A 20,521-nucleotide genomic window follows, 5' to 3' on the forward strand; every position below is an offset into this window, starting at 1 on the left:
AAAAGCCCTAACGGAGTCGTAAACAGGTAGAATGTTCCAGTTTCTCCTCCGCATGACTTTGAACTATTGCTGTGCTTTCCTGGTGCCGTTCTTCAGCTGCACTGGTTTATGGGTGGAGCGTATACACGACCTTTTCAGGATGGAAGCGCACGCCCATCAGCAAGCATATTTCAAGGAACTCAAATCTCCTAACATTCATCGAGCGTAAACTCAAACTCTGAGAAGAGACACCCAGAAAGACACGGTGGCCACTGTGTCTGTATCACTGACTTCACAAAGTCCAGACCAAGGCTCCTGTAAATGCCATCTACCGGCCATTCGAGTCACACACACGCACACACGCACATGACTGGCTAAAGGGTCCATTTCCTCGCGAGGATCCCTGTGTGAGAACTCGGAATAATGGCACGGAAAGAAATCCGCTTTAAAGTCTATAGTTCTGTAGGAAGCAAACAAATGCGAGCATCGGTCGACTCCGTCAGACCGCAAGCTGCAATGAGCTATCGCACAACTTTCAGGCCTATGTCGTCGTGTGTGATAATAATAACGGAGCTGTTGAACTTGCTCATCAGGGAGCAAAGCCACACCCATGGATAAGCTAGGGCTGAAGTATGAGAGGTAGATTTCAGTGGTTATTTTGTCAAAAACAGAGGGAAAGGGGTGTTGTTGAACTCCGTACGACCAACGGCAGTTATATCCTTACTTTCGGACGAACAGATGCGACCGCCACTTACAAGTGATCGGTTTACGTTGTGCTGAAGAACCAGATGACCGCAGCGAGAGCTTCTGGAGTTTCCTTGTGCAGATCTGATGTCGGCAGTATTGGATGTTACTTAGATACGTACGGTTTCTGTCCCATGGATGGAATGATGAACCGGAAGGCAGGATATCGCTGGTACAGAACATGGTATATTCATCGGCTATTCTTATACTGGCCATAGCTTTTTGTATTCAATGGTGAAGTATGGTAGAACTGGAATAATGAGGTCGGATTTTCAACTGGGAATATCTGGAGAGCCAGTGAGATCATATAATCTTTAAGCACTGGGTCTTAGGATCCAATGACAAAGAGAATATCCTTAGTGAAGCGTATATGAAATCTATCTTTGGCTGCAGTGAATTGTGGATCGTCAAGGACTGGTCGGGCAGTCACCTGCAGGGTAGGAAGGATATGAAGAGCGAACTATACATAGTCGCCAACCAACTGAGGATCTGTGATCGAATTGGCGTCCGCAACTCGATAACGAAGTATGCAAGCATTGCAGGTAGATGGTCTTACCGCTTCTCCTACCACAACCCTACGACTCGGTGGTGCTTACTTGGTGCTTGGTATAATGAGCCAGCAGTGCTCGGTATTTAACACTAAGCGCATCGTGTTGCGTCTGGTTTGTTCGCCTCTTGTCAAGCAGGACTGGCCCTTTTCATGACTCCCAACTAATGTATGTGGTCCGTTTGTGCCAACCTCCGTCCACCCCATGGGGTTTCGACAGTAGTATAACCTGACACGGGCTCGCCACAATCTCCTCTGGCAGTATCGGATCGTATACGCGTTGCCGGTCTTCAGGTATTCTTTTCTCAATGGGCAAAGAGGATAGCTCGGCCTCTTCTGATTCCAGGACCAACTCGGCTACTTTGAAAAAGATCCCCATGTCCCACATCCCCTCCCTTCTACGATAATCTGATAAAATCTGTATGGCTTTCCGTCGAATGATGGGATCACGACACTTCACCGCTGTGAACCACAATGGGGCGGTAATCCCAGATTCAAGGAAAAATCCATTCGCGGGAGAGGGCTTTTCCTGATCAGGGCCCAGGCGAACTACTTCCTCCGCAAGACGGGTGATTGCTTCGAAATCTGAGCGGAAGTTGTCGAAGACCATCTGATCTGTTGCGAAACAAGCTCGCAGCCATATCAATGAGACTCGATGATGGAGTTGGAGTGTAAGGGGGCCACGCCTATCCAAGGTTTTGGAGTTCCCCTTCCGCGCCATCATCTTGTTTAGTGCCATCGTCCAAGCATCGAACTCCTCCTTTATATCTTGCTGTTTCTGTCTCTGTTGCATTCTTGTAATGGCACTTGGTGTTGGGTTTTGAAGACTTAGACGCACGAATCTCAAGGTTTTATTCATTAGTCCGTCCAGGCAGAGTCTGGCTTCTTCAATGGTGGTGAACGAGATGTTTCCCTCTGTGGAAGGTGGCAGTGTGCCTTTATGGCCAATGGTCAGCGGGGCTAATGGCCGCCCAAAGAGAGACAGCTGCATATTTAACCGAAAGAATAAGTGGGATAGTTCCCTGTCAATATCCCTGGACTGGGGAGTTGCATTGGCAAAATGCCCCCGTTTATGGAGAATGGTCGCCCCTGCTGCTAGGTGGTTCAACGCCTGTTTATTGTTCCCCCGCACAATTTCTAGGCATACAAATAGACCACAAGTGATCAGCAACAAGTCAACCGACTGGGATTTTGGTGTGGTGAGGTGCTTCATTAGATATTGAATGGATTTATTGTACTGCTGGAGTACGAATTGCTCCGTAACTGCCGCGTTTGCCGCTGAAGGATTCAAGATGGCCCGCTCATGGGCAGCACTAAGTGCAGTAATGGCATGTCTAATAGTCGGTTCGGACTGGCTGAGCTGTGGTAGTTGAAAATTCCAAAGCTGAGGGCTGAAGAAGCCAGAAAGAGCCTGTGACGTCTGCGAGCAGAACAAATCTACATACTGTCGCTCTTCCCTGGTTCCCGGACGGAGGATCAGGCGATGGTCAGGACTCACCATTGACCAGGCGGGTCGCGATTGACGATGTACCACTTTCGTGGATAATTGGTACGGGGGAGAAATGTTGTAACCGTCACATTTCCGGCCAGAGTTCTTACAATGGAGGCATTCCGGCTTCTCCTCGCCGCACTTGACATGCCGTATCCTGGGGTACGGTCAGTGGTGTATGAACGTGGATGCAACGGACATATGCCCTCTTCGGTTGAGAGAAACCAACTTGCAAGTTTGGCACCCTGTTCTTGACCTGGATGCTTTTGTTTTTTTATTCTGCATTGTCATAGTGTTGAGAGGACAGCAGTTCAGGTGGAGGGCTCGGGAACTGAAGTCATAGGTTGAAAGGGGGGCGGATTTCAATGTAGCTGTTTATAGACTGGGACTAATGCATGGCTGTGCCACTATAAAATTTAGGGTTGGTCACTCCCGATGTCGGTCGGGGCTGCACATGCTGGTCCATACCACAGTATTAATAATGGCATTCAACTTCGTTGTTACATTTCGCGCACTCTTTTCATTCCAGTACGATACATTCGATTGCCCATTAGTACAACTATATGTAGATGTACGACTACCATGGCCTCTGGTAGGATAAAAAAACACAAACATGAAAGGTGAGAAAAAAAAAAGTGAAAAAAAAGAATCCAATTACAGCCTCTCATCATCATCTGAGACAAATTTTGAAAGGGGAAGTCAAGTCTCTCTAGTGATGGGAAGGTGATAACATCCCGGCACGATAGGCAAAGGTAATAGACAACAACAAAAAGTGAGAAGACAAAATCTGTATCGGATCAGTTTATCGACACTGAATACACAGGAGAAGGTGAGGTTAAATGCAAGAATAAACGAAAAGAAAACCATAAATGAAATCAAACGCTCGTCTTCAATAGAGCAGAGCATGCGCCATCAACCATCATCCATCACCAAGTCACATAACGCCGTCCAAAGCCGGATGGGTACATGTCAAGAAAAGATCAAAACAGCAAAGTGCGTTGGGGGGGGGGGGAAGGATTTCCCCCGTACGTAATGAACAGAGTCAAGCAAGCCAGGACGAAGGTTTATGCAAAGGTCACTCCTCAGTTATTCCAGCCTGTGGAGTTCCGTTGGTGGCTCCTGTACTGTCCCGGTTACCACTGTTGAATGTAAGCTTTAGCTTCGGTTGGCCGGGGGTTGTGACAGCGCTAGGAGTTTCGACGCTGGGGGTTGCCGCGAGAGACTGATCATGACCAGCAGGCGCTCCCTGGTCGTCATAGTTGGCAAATTGCGGGTAGCCCTCGGTCTCTCTCTTCAGTTCACTCAGGCATTTTGCCTACTCAACGTCAGTACTAGTCCATTCATATAACCTATCAACAGCGGCGACCTACCTCGATATCATTGGCATCTTGGAACAGGATGCTGCCATCTTCATTATAAGTTCGAGCATTTTGACAAAGGAGATGGATATCATTCCTGAAGTCCTTCAAATTCTGGTATTCGTCACGGTTAATCTTCTTTCGAATCATTTCCATAGCAATCGGGTTCTGGATGATCATGTAGTAGTCGGGATATTGCGACTTCGGGGGTGGCTTCATGAATGGCTCAATTATAGACCGGGTCACTGGGCCATCTTCGCTATCGGAAGAATCTGCTGGTAACTCTTGCTCCATGTCCATCAACGCTTGATATGTATTGTTGAGTATGCGTTGCAGTGTAGCACGATCCTCTGGGTTCAAGGTCTCCACAGGCTTAGCCTGTCTACCCCTCTTACGCTTCGGCTGAGGAGTCTCTTCCACAAGCTCTTCTGCCTTGCGTTTCGGCGCAGGACCTCTGCGACCGCGTTTCTTAGGCTGTGGTGTTTCAGAGCTTTCACGAGACGGTTCAGGCGAAGAATCACCAACCACCTTCCGTTGACGTCGTTCCTTGTTGACACGACGACGCTCAACTCTGGCCTCCTTTCTAGCGATGGCATCTTCAATTGTGTCATCGTCGGCATCCACAGCCATGAGCCATTGCTCCTCAGTGAGACCATCGTCGTACCGAGTAACCTTGCGCTCACGTGCGCCACGACCAGCCATCTCAACCTCGACCTCATCCGTAACAGGGTTCTCTTCAGAGACATAAATGTCTGGAAGTTCATCCTCTCCCATCAAGCGTGGAAGCGGGTGACCAGGTCCGTAAGGATCTATTGTTGGTCGCTCCTTGTCGAGGCGCTGGAATACAATCAGCTCGTCATCAGATCGTGCCATGATATCATTCAAATCATCATCATCCATTTCCTCCTGTTCATTGATCTGATCAGCGGCCTCGGCAGTTTCGAGGAGCGTCCGCAGTAAGGCTTCTCGTTCTTCATTAGTAGACTTGTTGTCGAACTTTCCTGCCTGAATGACCTTGCCATCCATGTCGAGCTTGAACTGTGCACGTTCAAGAATCTTCTCTTCCACGGAATTGGAACTAATCAAACGAAGGATACGAACTTCATTCTTTTGACCAATACGATGCGCACGATCTTGAGCTTGCAGATCTTGGTGGGGGTTCCAGTCTGAATCGAATATGATGACAGTGTCTGCAGACTGAAGGTTAAGACCGAGACCACCCGCACGTGTGGAGAGCAGGAAGCAGAAGTACTCCGAATTCTCTGCGTTGAATAGTTTCAGGAGATCGGAGCGGTCGTCAGACTTAGTGGAACCGTCAAGGCGGAGATACTTCATTCCACGAAGGCGCAAGAAATCCTCCATAATGTTCATGATCTGAGTCATCTGGAAGAACATCAAGACGCGGTGACCAGTGGCCCGAAACTTGGGCAGGATTCTGTCCAGTAGTTCGAATTTACCTGAGGTACGCCAAAGTAGATCATTGGTCCCGCGCCCAGGGTTCATTTGATCTTCTACAGGCTCAAAGACGAAAGGATGGTTGCAAAGTTTCCTCAGCTGCATCAACATGTTGCTGAGACCGCGCATGCCAGTCTTGCCTCCCTTTCCATCGCTAACAGCCATCTTGTTATGCGTGACAAGCTGCTTGTAGAGCTTGGCCTGCAAGGCAGAGAAACGGCACTTGATGACCCTTTCTTGTTTATCTGGTAGATCTTTCTCAACATCCTTCTTGAGACGTCTAAGCAAGAAGGGACGAAGAACCTTGTGCAGGCGGCGGATGACCAGCAACTGTTCTTCTTCGGACAACTCCATTCGATCCTGGCCTCCAGTGTTGGCGAATGGAGTATTAAACCACTCATCGAACGATTTCACAGATTTGAAGATGTTTGGCAGAACGAAATTCAGAAGTGCCCACAATTCTGGCAAATTGTTTTGCAAGGGAGTACCGGTCAGAATCAAACGATACCGGCTGGTGTAGTACTGTGAGAGAGTGCTGCTCAGCTTTGACTGCGTGTTTTTCATGCGGTGGCCCTCATCGACGATCATGTGGTTCCACTTGACCTTGCTCAAAATTGGTCGATCCTTGATAATGTATTCGTAGGTAGTCAATAAAACCTGGAAGTTACCCCAGCGAATCTGCTGCTGCTGCTGCTTACGCGCGTTCGGGGGGCCCTTATAGACAACTCTCGCGACGGACGGGGCCCATTTCTCGAATTCCAAATTCCAATTGGTGAGAGTACTGAGAGGCACAATGACAAGGAACGGGCCATTGTTCTTCTTCTTTTCAATGATGTACGTGATCAAACTAATGGTCTGAATGGTCTTTCCAAGACCCATCTCGTCTGCCAGAATACCATTGAGGTTGTTGTTATAAAGTGAGATCATCCATTGCAGTCCCTTCATCTGATATTCCTTGAGTGTGCCACCAACAAGGATAGTAGGCTGCTCGGTGACAGCTTCTTTAATTCTATGGGCGACAGCATAGTAATCAATCTTGCGTCTTCCGCCAGTTTCGTCGTCAGTTCCGGACCCAACGTCTTCTTCCTCCTCTTCTTCTTCATCGTAGAACTGATCATCCTCGCCGTATCGTTCGGCCAGGCTACGTTGCTGCTCTCTAACCGAAGCGGCAAGCTGTTTAAGGAAGTTGTCAGTCTGTTTGAGCAGGTGAGAGATACGTGAATCTTTGGCCTGTCCCAAAAGTTTCAAGTACGTCTCCTCATCGTTAGCCTTAAGGGCCTGGAGACGTTGCTTAGCAGTACGCTCGACACGCTTCTGCTCCTCACGTTCCATGTGCTGGTGGTGTTGAAGCATCATACGACCCAGTTTCTGCATACGGGTACGCTGCTGATTTGCAGCATTCTGGAGCTCAGCGCCGTGGTTAAGGATGGCTTGGAGTTGATCGTATTGCTTCCTCTTCTCTCTGGTCTCACGGGCATCACGCTGTTGTTTCTCTAACTTCTCAGTAATTCTAGCCTCACGCAATGACTGCTTCTTCATACGGCGATGATTAGAGCGGTTTGCGGTCATTCCTAGATTATCGAAGTGAAACATCTCGTTCTGTATTTGTTTTCGGAACATCCGTTGCTTAGGAAGGAGATTGAGCATCTTGTATTCAATGAGGGCCTTCAACTTCAACGAGTCATCACCTGTTGGGGTATCGCTCCGGCTTGTATCCCATACGCCTATATTAGCAGGCAGCTCAGCCAATTCCGCTTTCCGGGCGTTGATCTTATTATACAGAACCAGCTCTCTTTCCTCGCGCACCTGTTCCAAATCAATACCAGGTGGCATCAAGGCAGGGATGCGCGTACGATATGCGCGAGAGGCGTGGTCGGAAAAGCTGATGGTTTTGGGAACTGAATCATAGGGCGATTGAAAAGTTTCATAGAAATCTTTAGATTGGGGGGGAGCTTCCGTCGTACTAGCAAGCTGTTCGGTCTTGTTTTGAGATACGCTTTCTATGACGCTCTCTGCTGCCGTCACATTATCTGAGGGCGCGGGGGTTTGCTGTTTCTTAGATGCGAACAGTTGTTCCTGAACACGAGCTGGGATTGAGAGATTCTTTGACAGCCACTTGAAAGCGACAATCTGATTTCTAAGCGTGGCCAGCTGCTCAGCCGAAAAACTACCACTAGCAACAGGTGCTCCTTTCTGAGAGGCAGCCTGCCCTAGAGCTTGCTGCTGACTACCTGCTTGGGTGGAAGTGCCATCCTGAACGGCGCTAGTACCGGAAGACACTGAGTTCGTTCGACCTGGGTTGCCAATGACACGGTTAGACAAGGAATCTAGCCAGTGCACGGAGAAAGACTTAAAAGCGGCGGGCTTACCATTCACACCATTGATGGCGGCAGAGTCAGGACCGGTGCCATTCATTTGTTGACGCTGTTGTGCCTGAAGCTGCTGTTGTGCAACTTGTCTTTGCTTCTGGAAGAACTGCTGTCGCTGAACGGCCGAGAGAAGGTGCTGGGCTTTCAGGAACTCGGGGTCATCATGGCGGACACCTTGCTCTTGCATCTGCTTGTACTTCTATGCGAATGTCAGAGAAATCAATTGAAGGTGGCATTGCCAAACAATTGACAAGGGAGAGGAAAGAAGGAAACAAAACGATAAGTAGGGCGTGGGAGCCTAGAGCGAAGAATTGACCAGGCGACGTACCTGAAAAACCTCTTGAATATGCTGCTGCGTCAAATTTGGCGGCAGGCTCATGTTCCCAGTCGCCATGTTTGGTGCTGACTGAAGGGAAGCCATGTTTTAGCGCGTGGTTTTACTGTTCATAGGCGGAGTAAACACGTTGGGGTTGACCTAGATGCGACAAGATCCGCGACCAAGCAGCTAGGGGAACACGTGGAAAACGAGTGTAGTTAGGGTGAACGATAATTCGCAGCTATAGGGCGATGAAGCGCGCCAATTTATAGACGTGGAGGAGGAGCGGGAGCCTTGTATCGATGGATGCGACTGATAGCGGCCTGTATCTGGACCTTGGCGACAAGTTTCGTGATGTTTTGGGATGGGAAGATACAGGGCGGTAGGCGACCGATCGGAAAGAATCAGTAATAAGGGAAGGGGGGGTGGCCCAACGCGATGCTAAATGGGTGATGGAGACCCCAAATGGAGGGGTCGCGCTGAAAAGGGCGCGTGGAAGGCCTGTATGGATGAAATGGAGATGGAGGGGACGGGGCTTTCGCGACTTTCCGTGCTGGTCGGGGAAACTGGCTGTGCTCAGCCTTTGCCTGTAACGAGGAGAGGTAGGCGGCGAGACGTTGGAAGAAGATTTCGTGCCGCCCGCACGTGATGCTGTGCTGACTCATCCATCCCGCCGGGTCGTATTCGGATTTTGAGGAGGCAAATAGGAAGACGCCGGTTATTTACTAATTTGAGCTTCAGCTATCCTTAGTTTGGACTAGTCCATCACGTCCCTAACAACAACCTTGAAACCAAGCCATCTCTGATGGCTTAGGTATTAGCAAGACCAGCAATAAAACAACTCTATCCGGGAATATGGCCGTATGCTCATACTAGATGGTCATCCATTGGGGTATTTGCTAAATGGGCTTCTTGGCTCAATTCCAGGGTACTAAGGCTGCGGCAGAATATATATAAAGTGAGACTTGCATTTGGATTCTTTCTATGCTAACCAAACCACATCTACTACAGCCCAATCCTAACTGGACCGAATGGCCATCAAACGGGCTCACGGGCGAGCACCTACCTCGTAGATTAATCGGCTATCCAGAGGAATTCAACGTAAGCTGGGTTCAAGTTGTCGGGTCTTTGGAGGTGAATGGATATCGAGACCAACAGAGATATATTTATAACACCCTTCTTAATTCCATCAGATCCCACATAGACTCAACCCCCCCATTACATCAAATCGTTACCTGCTCATATCTGTATACTAGAACTTCGACACGTCGACGAGATGAATTTATATATACGCAGAAGATATTTATGCATCAGTGGAGAACATGGTTCATTCTGAATATAAACAAAACCATATTGAGAGCATCTCTGCACGATTACAAATACAAATGCTGCCGCATACTACTACACGCCAATGACTATCATCAATAGTAAACTGATCATCTACTGCCACTCACCGCAGGCAAGCAGATAGTAGCTATGATCTCAAAAGCCTCGCAAGATGAAAAAAAATGCCATGACACCCCATTTTGATCTATCCACCACAAACCCCCAGAAATCCTAGGGATGATTAATGGTAAGGCGAGCCTATGCCTCGCCAGCACTGAGTATAGGCTTTTTCATAGGCGGTGGCGGCGGTGGCGGCTTCTTCGCGCGCGAAGGTGGAGGGGGTGGAGGTGCCTTTTTCTGTACCGCAGCCCCGTTCAATGTAGTCGAACTGCTTCTTCTCGTGACACCCCCGAATGATGATACCGGGGAATCAGACCGTCCCTGGTACATTCTATCGGGGCTAGTGCCAGATCGCGAGCTGGTGTCCTCAGACGGATCGGCGGCCATCCGAGTCAGAACACTGTTCCTGCCGGTAATAAAATTCTCGCTAGGCACTCTATATGGTCGAGGACCTGGGCTGTATGCTTGTTCCTGTCGTAATTGTGCTGGACTTTCGAACGTTGAAGTCCTATTGAGGAAAGGTCTCTGCGGTACAGGCTCTGGGGCATAGACTTCTCTCGGGTCCTCCACATCGGACGGAGACCTGTTTGACCGAATAATGGGGCGCAGATCTGCTGAGTTACTAAGTTCCTCATGCAGGGGTTCGTAGCGCTCCTGATACGAATGGGCTGTGCTAGCACGGGCACGGCCAGGGCGCCGGCCACTCGAGCTTTGTATCTGAGATTGCCTGTCATAGAATAATTAACACAACTGTGGGAGACGTTTTTTTGCATGGACAGATACTCACCGGCCAGGCCAATCATTCTTGAGTTGGAGAAGCACTTCTCTGCACTTCTCGTGGTAGTTCAATTGCGCTTCCAAAAATGTTTCCAAATCTGCAATACTCTCTACTTCACTTTCTTTGATGTCCTGCATCCGCCGGTATACATCATCGTTGGCCTCCTCATATTTAGCCTTTTGGGTTCGAAGTTCTTCCTCTGCGCGAAAATCCTCCTTCTTTGCCTTCTGCATTTTGGACAGTGAAGTGTCAAAAGCCAACCGCCGGCTGTCGAGTTTCCTGCGGGCATTCTATATAATATATTAGACATGTCGCGGCGATATCTAGTAATTGTGAGGAATTTACCTGGTACTGCTTCATCTGCGCCAAGGACCGGTCCAGGGACTCAAGCCAGCTTGAGTTCGCCTCTGCGATATACGACTCCTGGAGGCGAGCAATGCGCTCCTCTGTCCGTCCGAACTCTGTGCAATAGGAAATATAATAGTTAGACACGTGGATGTCCGGGAGATCGAGGAAGTGTCACGAGTGATAACATACTTGTCAGGCAACGGCCGTACTCGGAATTGGCGTCATAGTCCTCGCCATGGCTGACCATGCTAGTGCCCAAATGACCGACGGGCAATGTCTTCTCTTTGTCATCGCCTTCGCTGCGCTTCGAGACGGCTTTGACGTAGGCAATCATGGACTTATGAAGGCGATCAAGACCTTGTCGAAAAGTCAGCCATTAAACGAATCCTTTTAGCTTTAGTATATATCGGCGGACTCACCCTCGTTCCGCACGCCCATTTCTGTCTCCATGGCTTTGAAATCATCCGAGAGATTGGTTTTGACCTCACCACCCATCCTCTCTCCCGCCCATTGCTTGAAGCGATCAAACTTTCTGTTGACGTTCATGGTGGCCGAGTATAGTAGGCGATAGAATTAGACGATTGGTAGAGAAGCTAAAAGGAATTGGAGATAAAGCTATATTGATCTGGCCAGCAGATTGGCAGAAAGAAAAGAAAGAGGAAAAGAACGGCCAAGCGCAGATGGGCACGCGACCTTCAAAATGACCTTCCCCGCGGTGATGTATGAGGAGAATAGTGAAGAGAATATAGCGAATTTCAATCGATGTACAAAGACTTGGCCTGTAGTAAAAGAAAGGGGGAGGGAGACAGAGGGGGAAGGGGGGGGGGGGAAGGGGAAGGGGGAAAGAAAGGATGCGAAACACCAAGTGGGTGAGAGGATGCGCAGGGATTAAAGACTGATGGAATGTTACTACTACACAGTACTGTTTACTTGTTATGACTCTCATGATTCAATGGCGGTAATTTATTTTTGTTTTAATCGATTTTAATTCCTCTATTTGTTTCAGTTTACCACCGACAAATTACAAAGATACTTTTTTTTTTTACCCTTGATAGAGAACAACAATGCTACTCATGGGCATTGACAAAAACATGGATTTGAGGGAGCAGAAACGCCACATGGATCACATTGGATTGACTTTGCCTTTACCATACAATACCTTGCAGTCTCCACCGGGTTCCGTCGTACTCGTATGTCTAGACCCTTGAGGGTAAAATAACTTGGTAAGTGATTCTTGTATAACTACTAATAAATTACGTAGTTATTTACTGTTATTAAAGGTGGGGACGGTTGCCCATATGATTGGCACCAATTGTTAGCTTCAATGTTCATGTTCTGTGTATATGGCGAGGAAAGTTAGGTGTACCTGAAACCTTAGCCTGTTGGATGGATGGTTTGAAGTCTATTATTATTATCTGCGACTAGAGTGTATCACACAATGAAGCCTCATAGGCCAGTTTGATTCAACTGCAACAGGTGACACGCGTTTTTGTGGGGCAAGGAGTGGGGATGCGATGCCACAACTCTCTGCTCAGATTGCCAGTCTTCTTCAAACGTTGCCACTGAACTATTTTCGGAACAGTGCAGATTCTCTAGCCCGCCGGTGTTTCTCCAGAACTACCATATCTAGAGTAGTCTAAAAGGGGTACATCTGTATACCTTCATCGAACAATTGATGTAATATTACACAACTAAATCTAGTCTGTACTATCATGTGCTGTATTAGCATGGCCGTTCGGCAATTTAAGTCATGTAAACTGAAGGGTGTTAGCCTGTAGCACTAGACCACCCTCTCCATACGGAGTACATGAAACTCCATTTGATGTTTTTCTGAGGAAAAGTCTAGAAGCCCCGGTGGGATACTCTTGCAGATCCTGGTGCAAAAGTGATATAAAAAAAGGCGAACTACTCCGTATTTGAGTGGGTAGATTTCATCTCAATACACAGTACACCAAGTCCATACTTTTCAATACAACCTGCAATTCACCTGTAATGGAGAGGTCGGGGTTGATGATCGGCGAAGCATATCAGTTCTCCAGAAGCACTGACTCCATGGTGGCCCAGCTCTACCCATCTACTTCAGGTTGACCATCTGACTCCTGAGGACCCCTGGGAGAGTGGAGCGATTAGCCCATACTGAATCCAGGTTATTTAGTACATCTGTTCTCCTCCTACTTCAGTTTTTCTCCTTTTCCACGGATCAATGGACAGGTATTCAGCAGAACAAACACGGCCTAACCACCGTCCTGGTTGCGCCAAGCGGACCCCCTATGCAGGGATCATCCAGTATCTCATGAAGCCCTGCCTGTCAAGAAGCAAGCCACTATTTCAGGATGGCATGGCAGTCTCCACACCTGTGAGGTGAATGCCGCCGTCTAGGCGACTTGTTTGTTCGTGTTGCAGTAGGGCATCACCAATATCTTGGCCATAGTGCTCAGTGGCACCTACGGCATCTTCCTTGGGTAATGAGATGAAGTCCATAAATTGTACATCAAATTCAGCCTCATACGCAGCTTCCGTGGCTATCAAAGTGTCAAAATCATTCCAGTTTATAATATCTCCAGGATCGAACACATCGTCACTCTTCAAGCCGCTGGATAAAAATGGCGCATGGTCATCAGGACGAACACCGCATGGTTTCAATTCCGTAATACTCGTATTTTGGCTGCAGTCATCCAGGGGGCCCCTAGGGGCGACTTTGAGAATGGCAACAGCATATTGCCCGGGCGTGACGCCCACAAGCTTTTTGAACACCCGATGGAAGTGACTTGGCGTGAGGCATGCCTGACTAGCCAGTTCCCGCAGTGTCGGTTTGGAGCCGGACGCTATCTCTGACTGGATGGTTTTACATGCCCTCTGTATCACTTGAACCTGAGGATTACCCGCCCGCAGGGATTGTGGTTTGCAGCGCTTGCAGGGTCTGAAACCTGCCTTTTCGGCCAGCGAGGGCGTGTCGTAAAATTGGACATTTGCTCGCCGGGCGAGACGAGCTGGACATGATGGCCGGCAATATATCTTGGTCGTTAACACAGCGTACACAAATGATTCGGCTGTGGCATCTCGGCGGACCACTGCCTGCCAGCGGGCGGTGGCGGACAGGGTCGGCGAGGCACAGGCGGGCAGACGAGGTAGTTCCAGGGGTAGATTCTCCTGATTCATCACGTAAGATGAGTTATATGCCCTTGTATAGGTTTATGGGACGATGAGACAATTCATGGAGGATACTTGTTCGAAGAAAGTCTGTTCTCTGGGGGGTACGCTTGGTTTATGAACTTGAAGTGCCAGTGACATCCATATGGCGCCGCTGATTGGTCAATTTAATATCAATCCTTTTTTGCCTCCAGAAACCTTCGGGCGTACAAACCATCCGGCATACTGTGTATGGATATACCGAGAAACTCATTCGACACGCAAGTGCTTAAGACCAATGCGAATTTATATACAACCCGGAGTGCAGAGACCGCATGACTTACTGTATCATTCATTACCCCATGGATAAATAGATTATGCCCACTTCCCCGTAATAGCAGCGCCAAGACCACGCCATAAATGCACCGAATTGAATCTCGAACATAGCAATCATGGAACAACATGAACTACATAGTAGAAGCGCAACAAGTGGATCATGCCTAGTGCTCTCAGATAAACAGATGACAGATTCAAGAAAGCGGAGCACTAGGCTTGGGGGTATATGAAACCTACAAGGACTGAACAAAATATACAGAGTAAGGAAATCAGTCCGCCATGAACAAACAAGGAAATATTCTTCATTTTTTGGTATTAACGAGTATTCATAATCGGTTTTTGGCAAATGCTATGAGATGCACATAGAGACTCGATTTCTGGCCCCCTCTTTTTGTTTTAATCATCAATGAAATTGTTGGCCACAACCTTATTTCGCTAAGGACGCGTGGTAGGTTATCCGCAGTCGCCTAAGTACATGTGCCTCATAGCAAAAGAGCATTTTGAACCCGTCACAAACAAAAAAACTCCACACCATAAAACCCTTAGTCCTTGGTCTTCTGGGTACCACGGAGCAGACCGGTTCTCCGGGCAGCGATAAGACCGGCTTTTTGACCGTGGGCGGCGTAGCGGGAGATGGTAGAAGCCTTACCAATATGCTGGTGGTTACCACCACCGTGAGGCTATAAAACAGATAGGTCAGAGAATAAGTTTTTCACAAGCAGAAGACAAGGATTCCTTACGTGATCAACGGGGTTCATGGCAACACCACGAGTCTTGGGCCAGGAGTTGCGCTTGACAGCGAACTTGTGCTTGGCACGAGAAGCCTCTGTAATGTGATATTAGTATTCAATTCCCATTTACCCCAATTTATTTATTTTTTTTTTCTTGGAAAATTCAAGGCAATCAACAGGATCCAAGACATACTGAGCAAAGGCTTGTCGGTACGACCACCACCAGCAACGATACCGACCATACCACGAGAGGTGCTCTTCACAACCTTCTTGGCACCGCTAGGAAGCTTGATTCTGGTCTTGCCATCCTCAGGGTTGTGGCCAATGACGGTAACGTAGTTACCGGAGGTACGACCAAGAGCACCACGGTCACCAGACTTCTCCTCGACGTTGGTGACGACGGTACCCTCAGGGACGGAGGAAAGAGGAAGGACGTTGCCGACGGTCAGGGCGGCGTTCTTTCCGGCGTAGATGAACTGGCCAGTGTACATGCCCTCGTTGGCGATGAAGGTCTCGGTAACGTGCTTGAACTTGTAAGGGTGACGGAACTGGACCTTAGCGAGAGGAGCACCACGGCCGGGGTCGTGGATGATCTCCTTCACAACACCCCGGGTGTATCCATGGCGCTCAGCGAAGTCAAGGACACGGAACTGAGCAGGGGTCTTGTTGAGACGGGTGTTGGCCGCTGGAGGCGAAGTTGTTATCAGCAATTTTGGTCTTCAGGAATTCGCTCAACTCTGCGGTCGCACTCACTGAAAATGGATCCACGACCCTTCCTCTGGTTGCGGATCACGCGACCCATGGCGACTATCTGGATAGAGACCTGGAGGTTAGTATACAAGAAGAAAGACCCCTGCGACCCGGTGTGGGAGTTTATCAAGTGCTCGTACCTCAAATCGAAGATGGGCTTGTCGGGTTGGTGGTGAGAATTCGTCGGCGGAAGGGCTGTGTGGGCTTTAGGGCGCGGTCGCTAATCTAACCGAGCTGGGACTAGCGTCTCCGTGCGCCTCTCTCGCGCGGCTGTGGGTTTGGCGGCGCGGCTAACCGTCACATTAACCATGGACTTTAAGAACAACCGAGCATTCTGACGGAGTAACAGTTCATGCGACCACCTAGGTGGCTGACTTGTTTGATAAGCACAACTGGTACAACAATCCGATAATCCAGTCAAAGGCTAGACCTCCAATTTCTTAATCTGATTTTGTTAGGCTACTCTGTTAGCTGCACTCGGTGACCACTAGGCGTGTTGCAATACACGACCTCCGCCAATCACATACCTACCTCTACGAGTATATCGTGGTGAAACAGTCTTTTGATGATGGTTCTATCTACGCCGGTTAGGATTCCTGTCATCGATTGACATTGTTGGGTAGTATTGCTGCTTGACTGCATTAATGGTCTTCGACCTTCATTGCTCCGCTCCGTGCATGATTAAGTGAGGTCTACATGGAGATGGGTTGACAAAAGCAATATACCCCTCAACAGCCTTTGAGAGGTTGGGAAAGAATACAATTCCCGAATTTGGAGTACCACAGAGCCTTGGTTCACAGCTACCACAACGCGGAAAGTTGTCTGATGACGCCCGAGACACTGCAACAGTGGTCGCTTGAATCAATCCTACACTGGCATCCGCTGCATAGGAAGAAAAGCAATTGAACGAGCAGATCAATGAATCTGATATGTGACTCATGGTAATCGCTTTGATCCTTGGCATCTCCCGGCCACAGTAAGGAGCTAGCGCCGTGTTCATTGTCCAGCCTTCTGTACGGAGTAAACTGACGTTAGATGACAAGTTCTCAATGGGATCGCTCATTGCTAGCTCTCTTTCAAAAAAACTGATTTGTCATTTGGTCCTCCATGTTTTCTACGAAATGATCATACGCTGTCTCATACAGCGTCTCAGGTTCACATTATGAGGTCATCAATGCTCAATCCCCTGTTCAGTACTCTAGATGTAGCCCAGAATAAAATTGAATGTTAGAGAATACATTGCTGTGATCGGGTTGTGAGCATACCTTGATATTGGTGGCCATTGATGACGCCAGACAGGCCAGGCGCGTAAAAGCCGCGCTCCATTAATCGGCAGTCGTAGTGCAGTAGAACTTCTTGCGGCGCGCACTCGCCCACCTCCGTTCCTCTTCAACACAACCACTTCCAACTTCAGCAAACATGTCTAACATGTCACTTTCTGACTCGGATCTCTCGTCGCTATCATCAGCGCCACCATCGGATGATGAGTCTGCTCCCATGGCAGTTGATGAGCCTGTGGGCATCACCAAGTACTTCAAGAAGGAATCAGAATCTCCGCCGCCGAAACGGGCACCTTCACCACCACATGAATATGTTTTAGCAGATAACCCGGACATTGCAGTGAGCTATCCATCAATTGCTGACCCTATAAAATCCTACACGTTTATATGACGCGTATATGGACTTGTGACCATGTTTGCTGACTAGTCGCAACTAAAAGTTCATTGTAATGTTCCGCGCGCGTTTTCATGATGTCTTCCCACGATCGACGCCACATTACGGACCACAAGACATCGAGAGAGGCGTTGCAGACTCGCCTCCCGGGGAGCACATTGAGAGATTGCTGTGTGCATTGCTTGGCCTGGTGTTAAACAGGAAGAAGGACGTGGAGTATGAATACCACCTATCACGCAGTTCCCACTACACTACGAAGGGCGCATGCGAGCTCCCCTTTATCTACAACCAGGATGTTCAAGGATAATGACAAAAGGCTGACTAGCTATCATGAATGCGCAGTCGACTTCATTACACACGCCCTCTGGAAGAAGCGATCCAAACCCATGTGTCCCAGTGGCCCAAGGCTTGGCAGGGAAAGAACCCTCTTCACGGGGGTCGCACTTTCACAGGAATGGCCCCAGAAGAACGCGTACGTCCTGCGCAACTTATATGAAATACACTAGATAGCTAACACGCTGTAGTTACGATTACTGAAATCGCTGATCCTCTGGTCCCTTTCCTCCTCCGAAGCGATTCAAGCAAAGATCAAAGAGTCATACAAGCAAGCACGACATGAAGACGACCTGAACCAACCACTTTCCGTTCAACCATGGGGTCGCGATGGCTTGAAGCGTCGATATTGGCTTGTCGAAGGCTTAGATGACACCCACTTTAGGTTGTACCGTGAGAGCAACCCAGCGCTCAAGAATGTCACTTGGTGGAGCGTGGCAGGAACGATCCCCGAGTTGAAGGCGGTTGCAGACAAACTAGATGAGGAGAAAAGCACGCATTCGAAGAAGCTCAGCGAGAAGATCAAGAATTCAGTTCCTCGCTTCGAGGGCTCGGAAGAGGTAAGTTATGATCCTCCGCTGCCGTCTTACCCTTGCTCATTAGTTGTAAGAAACGTAAACGCAGAGACTACCGCATTGCGCGTAAAGCACAATTTTCTAGGCCCGAGCCTGGATTTTCTCTTTATGAAGGCCGTACCCGTGGGAAGAAACTGAAGTACACATACTCTGATGATGAGGATATCTTTTCCGATGGCTTGCCTTCGACTCGACGATCCACACGCAACACCTCAGGCATTTCTTCACCCGCAGAACCTGTGGGTCCCAGGTTTACCGCTAGTGGAAGGCAGATACGTTCGCGCGCAGGAGGAATGTATGGGGAAAGTTTGCTCAGTGGCCAGCGTGATGAGCCAGCTGATGCAGAAGACTCGGGGAGGCCTCAGAGGACACGGTCTACCCGAGCAAATGGATATACCGGCTACAACGTGGATGACGAACTGGATGAATCTGATGAGGGACACTCCAGCGGAAAGGAGTGGCAGGGTGGAGAAGAGGAAGAAGATAACGATTTCGAAGGTGACGATGAAGAAGAGTTGAGTGGTGACGAGTCGATAGTGAACGGAGAAAACCCGAGCCTGGTTGTGCAGCTCAGATACGGTAAGGGGAAGGTGCCGAGCAGCCCCAATGGTCCTAGTGACATGTTATCAGGGGGGAGCGTGGGGAATAAACTGGAAATAGCGATTGAACCTGCGCCTCCGGAATATATACCATCATCAGACGCAACGAAGCCAACCGTTTCTACGATAGGGGAGGATGGACCTCAGGGGCAAAAGACTGACCTCCGAAATGAGGCAAACGGCCAGCCCGAGGGAGGTGCTGAAGCTGCTCGGGTCACTATGAGCACCGGGTCACATCCCTGTCAACCGGCGCCTGCTGCTGGTTCAAACGAGGGGGTTCAAAGCATTTGAAGCCACGTACTCCCGGGCGTTGAATGAGCGGCTATATTGAGAGAGTTCATGCTGGAGCGTATCTTCTCACTCGTGTTCTATTGTACACGCGAGCAAGACAATGGAGTCTCCCAAGGCGTTTATGTGGTGGTAATTTGTCTGTTTAGTGTCCGAGGAAAAGTCCGTGCTAGCCTGCAAGTAGGTCGTGGTCATGAGTTTTAGCGACTTCTAGACAGCAGGTTGGCCTTTATATGAATGTCCTACGATAACATTTTTACTAAGAGAAGAGCTCCATTGAAATGTCTACAAGAGTTTAACCAACTGTGCATGAATGTGCGCACCCGTGGGCTTAAGAAACATAAGATACAGATAGACCATCGAAGTGATCTATATTCGTAACGCCGTAACCTGAACTCCTAAAATGCAACCAAAATCCGGGAAAATCGCACTTTATTTTAATCAGTTAGTCGGCACCGGCGTTTGAGAACTGAGTCTTATAGAACTGTAAGAACTCCGAGAATGTCAGCTTCAATCAGAATAGTTACGTTACTCGAGCTGAACACAGCTACACTATCAGATCAGATAACAGGAACAGGGCAGGGGGTCACTCACGTCTTCTGCCTGTGCAGCAAGCTTACGGTCCTTCATTGACGGGAGGGGAGGGAGTTTCCAGTTATTTACTTCGTACCACCATCGTCGAAGTCTGCTGCCCAATGTCTGGCCACTGAGAGACGCGTTGCGGTTCCAGAATCGCCAACCGGAGAGAGCGAGGGTCCAGAGGGTACCTTGGATCAGAGGGAGAAGAACCTAAAAAAGAACATAGGTGCATGAGCCTTAAGTGTTTGTTTTGAGAGCTTTTATTTTATTTTATCCCTTTATTTATTGTAAAAGTAGGTCGGAGGCATACCTGATCTCGAACGGTGATCCATGCAACACGACCCCAAGTCTCAGCACCCCGTATGCTGGCCAGATAGCTTTGTTCGAAGCGCAAATCAGGCATTGGAGGAAGATTATGCCGCCTTGGAGCGGGTCTGATCATTCGATGGGGGTCCACGACGTCGGATGGGATGCTGCCAGCCTCGGATAGCGCATCTTCAGCGACAGGCTTCTTCTCCGAAAATGCGGTCGGAGGATTGATGTCATGACTTGGGGATGGTTCCGGGTTGATAGAGGCCGTTTGAATGGCCTCAGCGATTCCTAGGGCTGGATCAGTCATTGTGGAAGATGAACGCTGTAAGTTATGCGATGATAACAGGAAAAGAGGTGTTTGTAGTATGGAGAGTTGCAGACGGACA

The 20,521-nt window shown here is 48.8% G+C and overlaps 8 protein-coding genes across 8 annotated transcripts; 1 reads left to right on the forward strand and 7 right to left on the reverse strand.

Moving 5' to 3' along the window:
* Positions 1-972: 972 nt before the first annotated feature.
* BDV37DRAFT_180059 (uncharacterized protein) lies at positions 973-3,254 on the reverse strand. Its single transcript, XM_032079466.1, has 3 exons — positions 2,989-3,254; positions 1,280-2,916; positions 973-1,212 (listed from the first exon to the last, which is right to left on the reverse strand). The coding sequence occupies exons 1-2, from the start codon at positions 3,048-3,050 to the stop codon at positions 1,422-1,424; spliced, it is 1,557 nt and encodes a 518-aa protein (XP_031938800.1). The 5' UTR covers positions 3,051-3,254; the 3' UTR covers positions 973-1,212; positions 1,280-1,421.
* Positions 3,255-3,834: 580 nt separating this feature from the next.
* Positions 3,835-8,335, reverse strand: BDV37DRAFT_285635 (putative RSC complex subunit (Sth1); the record flags this gene model as incomplete). The annotated part of the gene is made up of 3 exons (XM_032087768.1): positions 3,835-4,074; positions 4,130-8,140; positions 8,270-8,335. The coding sequence occupies 3 exons, from the start codon at positions 8,333-8,335 to the stop codon at positions 3,835-3,837; spliced, it is 4,317 nt and encodes a 1,438-aa protein (XP_031938801.1).
* Positions 8,336-9,379: 1,044 nt separating this feature from the next.
* Positions 9,380-11,655, reverse strand: BDV37DRAFT_254811 (BAR domain protein). Its single transcript, XM_032082672.1, has 5 exons — positions 11,249-11,655; positions 11,019-11,186; positions 10,827-10,942; positions 10,491-10,771; positions 9,380-10,430 (listed from the first exon to the last, which is right to left on the reverse strand). Exons 1-5 carry the CDS (start codon positions 11,373-11,375, stop codon positions 9,842-9,844), a joined length of 1,281 nt encoding a protein of 426 aa, XP_031938802.1. The 5' UTR covers positions 11,376-11,655; the 3' UTR covers positions 9,380-9,841.
* Positions 11,656-12,483: 828 nt separating this feature from the next.
* mpt (putative DNA repair and transcription factor Ada) lies at positions 12,484-14,057 on the reverse strand. Its single transcript, XM_032082673.1, has one exon. The coding sequence runs from the start codon at positions 13,986-13,988 to the stop codon at positions 13,158-13,160; it is 831 nt and encodes a 276-aa protein (XP_031938803.1). The 5' UTR covers positions 13,989-14,057; the 3' UTR covers positions 12,484-13,157.
* A 779-nt stretch (positions 14,058-14,836) lies between these two features.
* BDV37DRAFT_285638 (60S ribosomal protein uL2) lies at positions 14,837-15,827 on the reverse strand (the record flags this gene model as incomplete). The annotated part of the gene is made up of 4 exons (XM_032087769.1): positions 14,837-14,974; positions 15,035-15,120; positions 15,219-15,710; positions 15,779-15,827. The coding sequence occupies 4 exons, from the start codon at positions 15,825-15,827 to the stop codon at positions 14,837-14,839; spliced, it is 765 nt and encodes a 254-aa protein (XP_031938804.1).
* Positions 15,828-16,090: 263 nt separating this feature from the next.
* Positions 16,091-16,960, reverse strand: BDV37DRAFT_254820 (uncharacterized protein). The gene has a single exon (XM_032082674.1). It carries the CDS (start codon positions 16,836-16,838, stop codon positions 16,434-16,436), a length of 405 nt encoding a protein of 134 aa, XP_031938805.1. The 5' UTR covers positions 16,839-16,960; the 3' UTR covers positions 16,091-16,433.
* A 243-nt stretch (positions 16,961-17,203) lies between these two features.
* BDV37DRAFT_273621 (uncharacterized protein) lies at positions 17,204-19,247 on the forward strand (the record flags this gene model as incomplete). The annotated part of the gene is made up of 5 exons (XM_032085092.1): positions 17,204-17,395; positions 17,496-17,665; positions 17,792-17,921; positions 17,974-18,342; positions 18,393-19,247. 5 exons carry the CDS (start codon positions 17,204-17,206, stop codon positions 19,245-19,247), a joined length of 1,716 nt encoding a protein of 571 aa, XP_031938806.1.
* Positions 19,248-19,498: 251 nt separating this feature from the next.
* BDV37DRAFT_254826 (DUF1770 domain-containing protein) lies at positions 19,499-20,514 on the reverse strand. The gene is made up of 3 exons (XM_032082675.1): positions 20,134-20,514; positions 19,839-20,033; positions 19,499-19,737 (listed from the first exon to the last, which is right to left on the reverse strand). Exons 1-3 carry the CDS (start codon positions 20,440-20,442, stop codon positions 19,690-19,692), a joined length of 552 nt encoding a protein of 183 aa, XP_031938807.1. The 5' UTR covers positions 20,443-20,514; the 3' UTR covers positions 19,499-19,689.
* Positions 20,515-20,521: the final 7 nt, after the last annotated feature.

This window comes from Aspergillus pseudonomiae (genome assembly GCF_009193645.1).
Source record: "Aspergillus pseudonomiae strain CBS 119388 unplaced genomic scaffold BDV37scaffold_63, whole genome shotgun sequence".
Classification (NCBI taxonomy): Eukaryota; Fungi; Ascomycota; class Eurotiomycetes; order Eurotiales; family Aspergillaceae; genus Aspergillus; species Aspergillus pseudonomiae.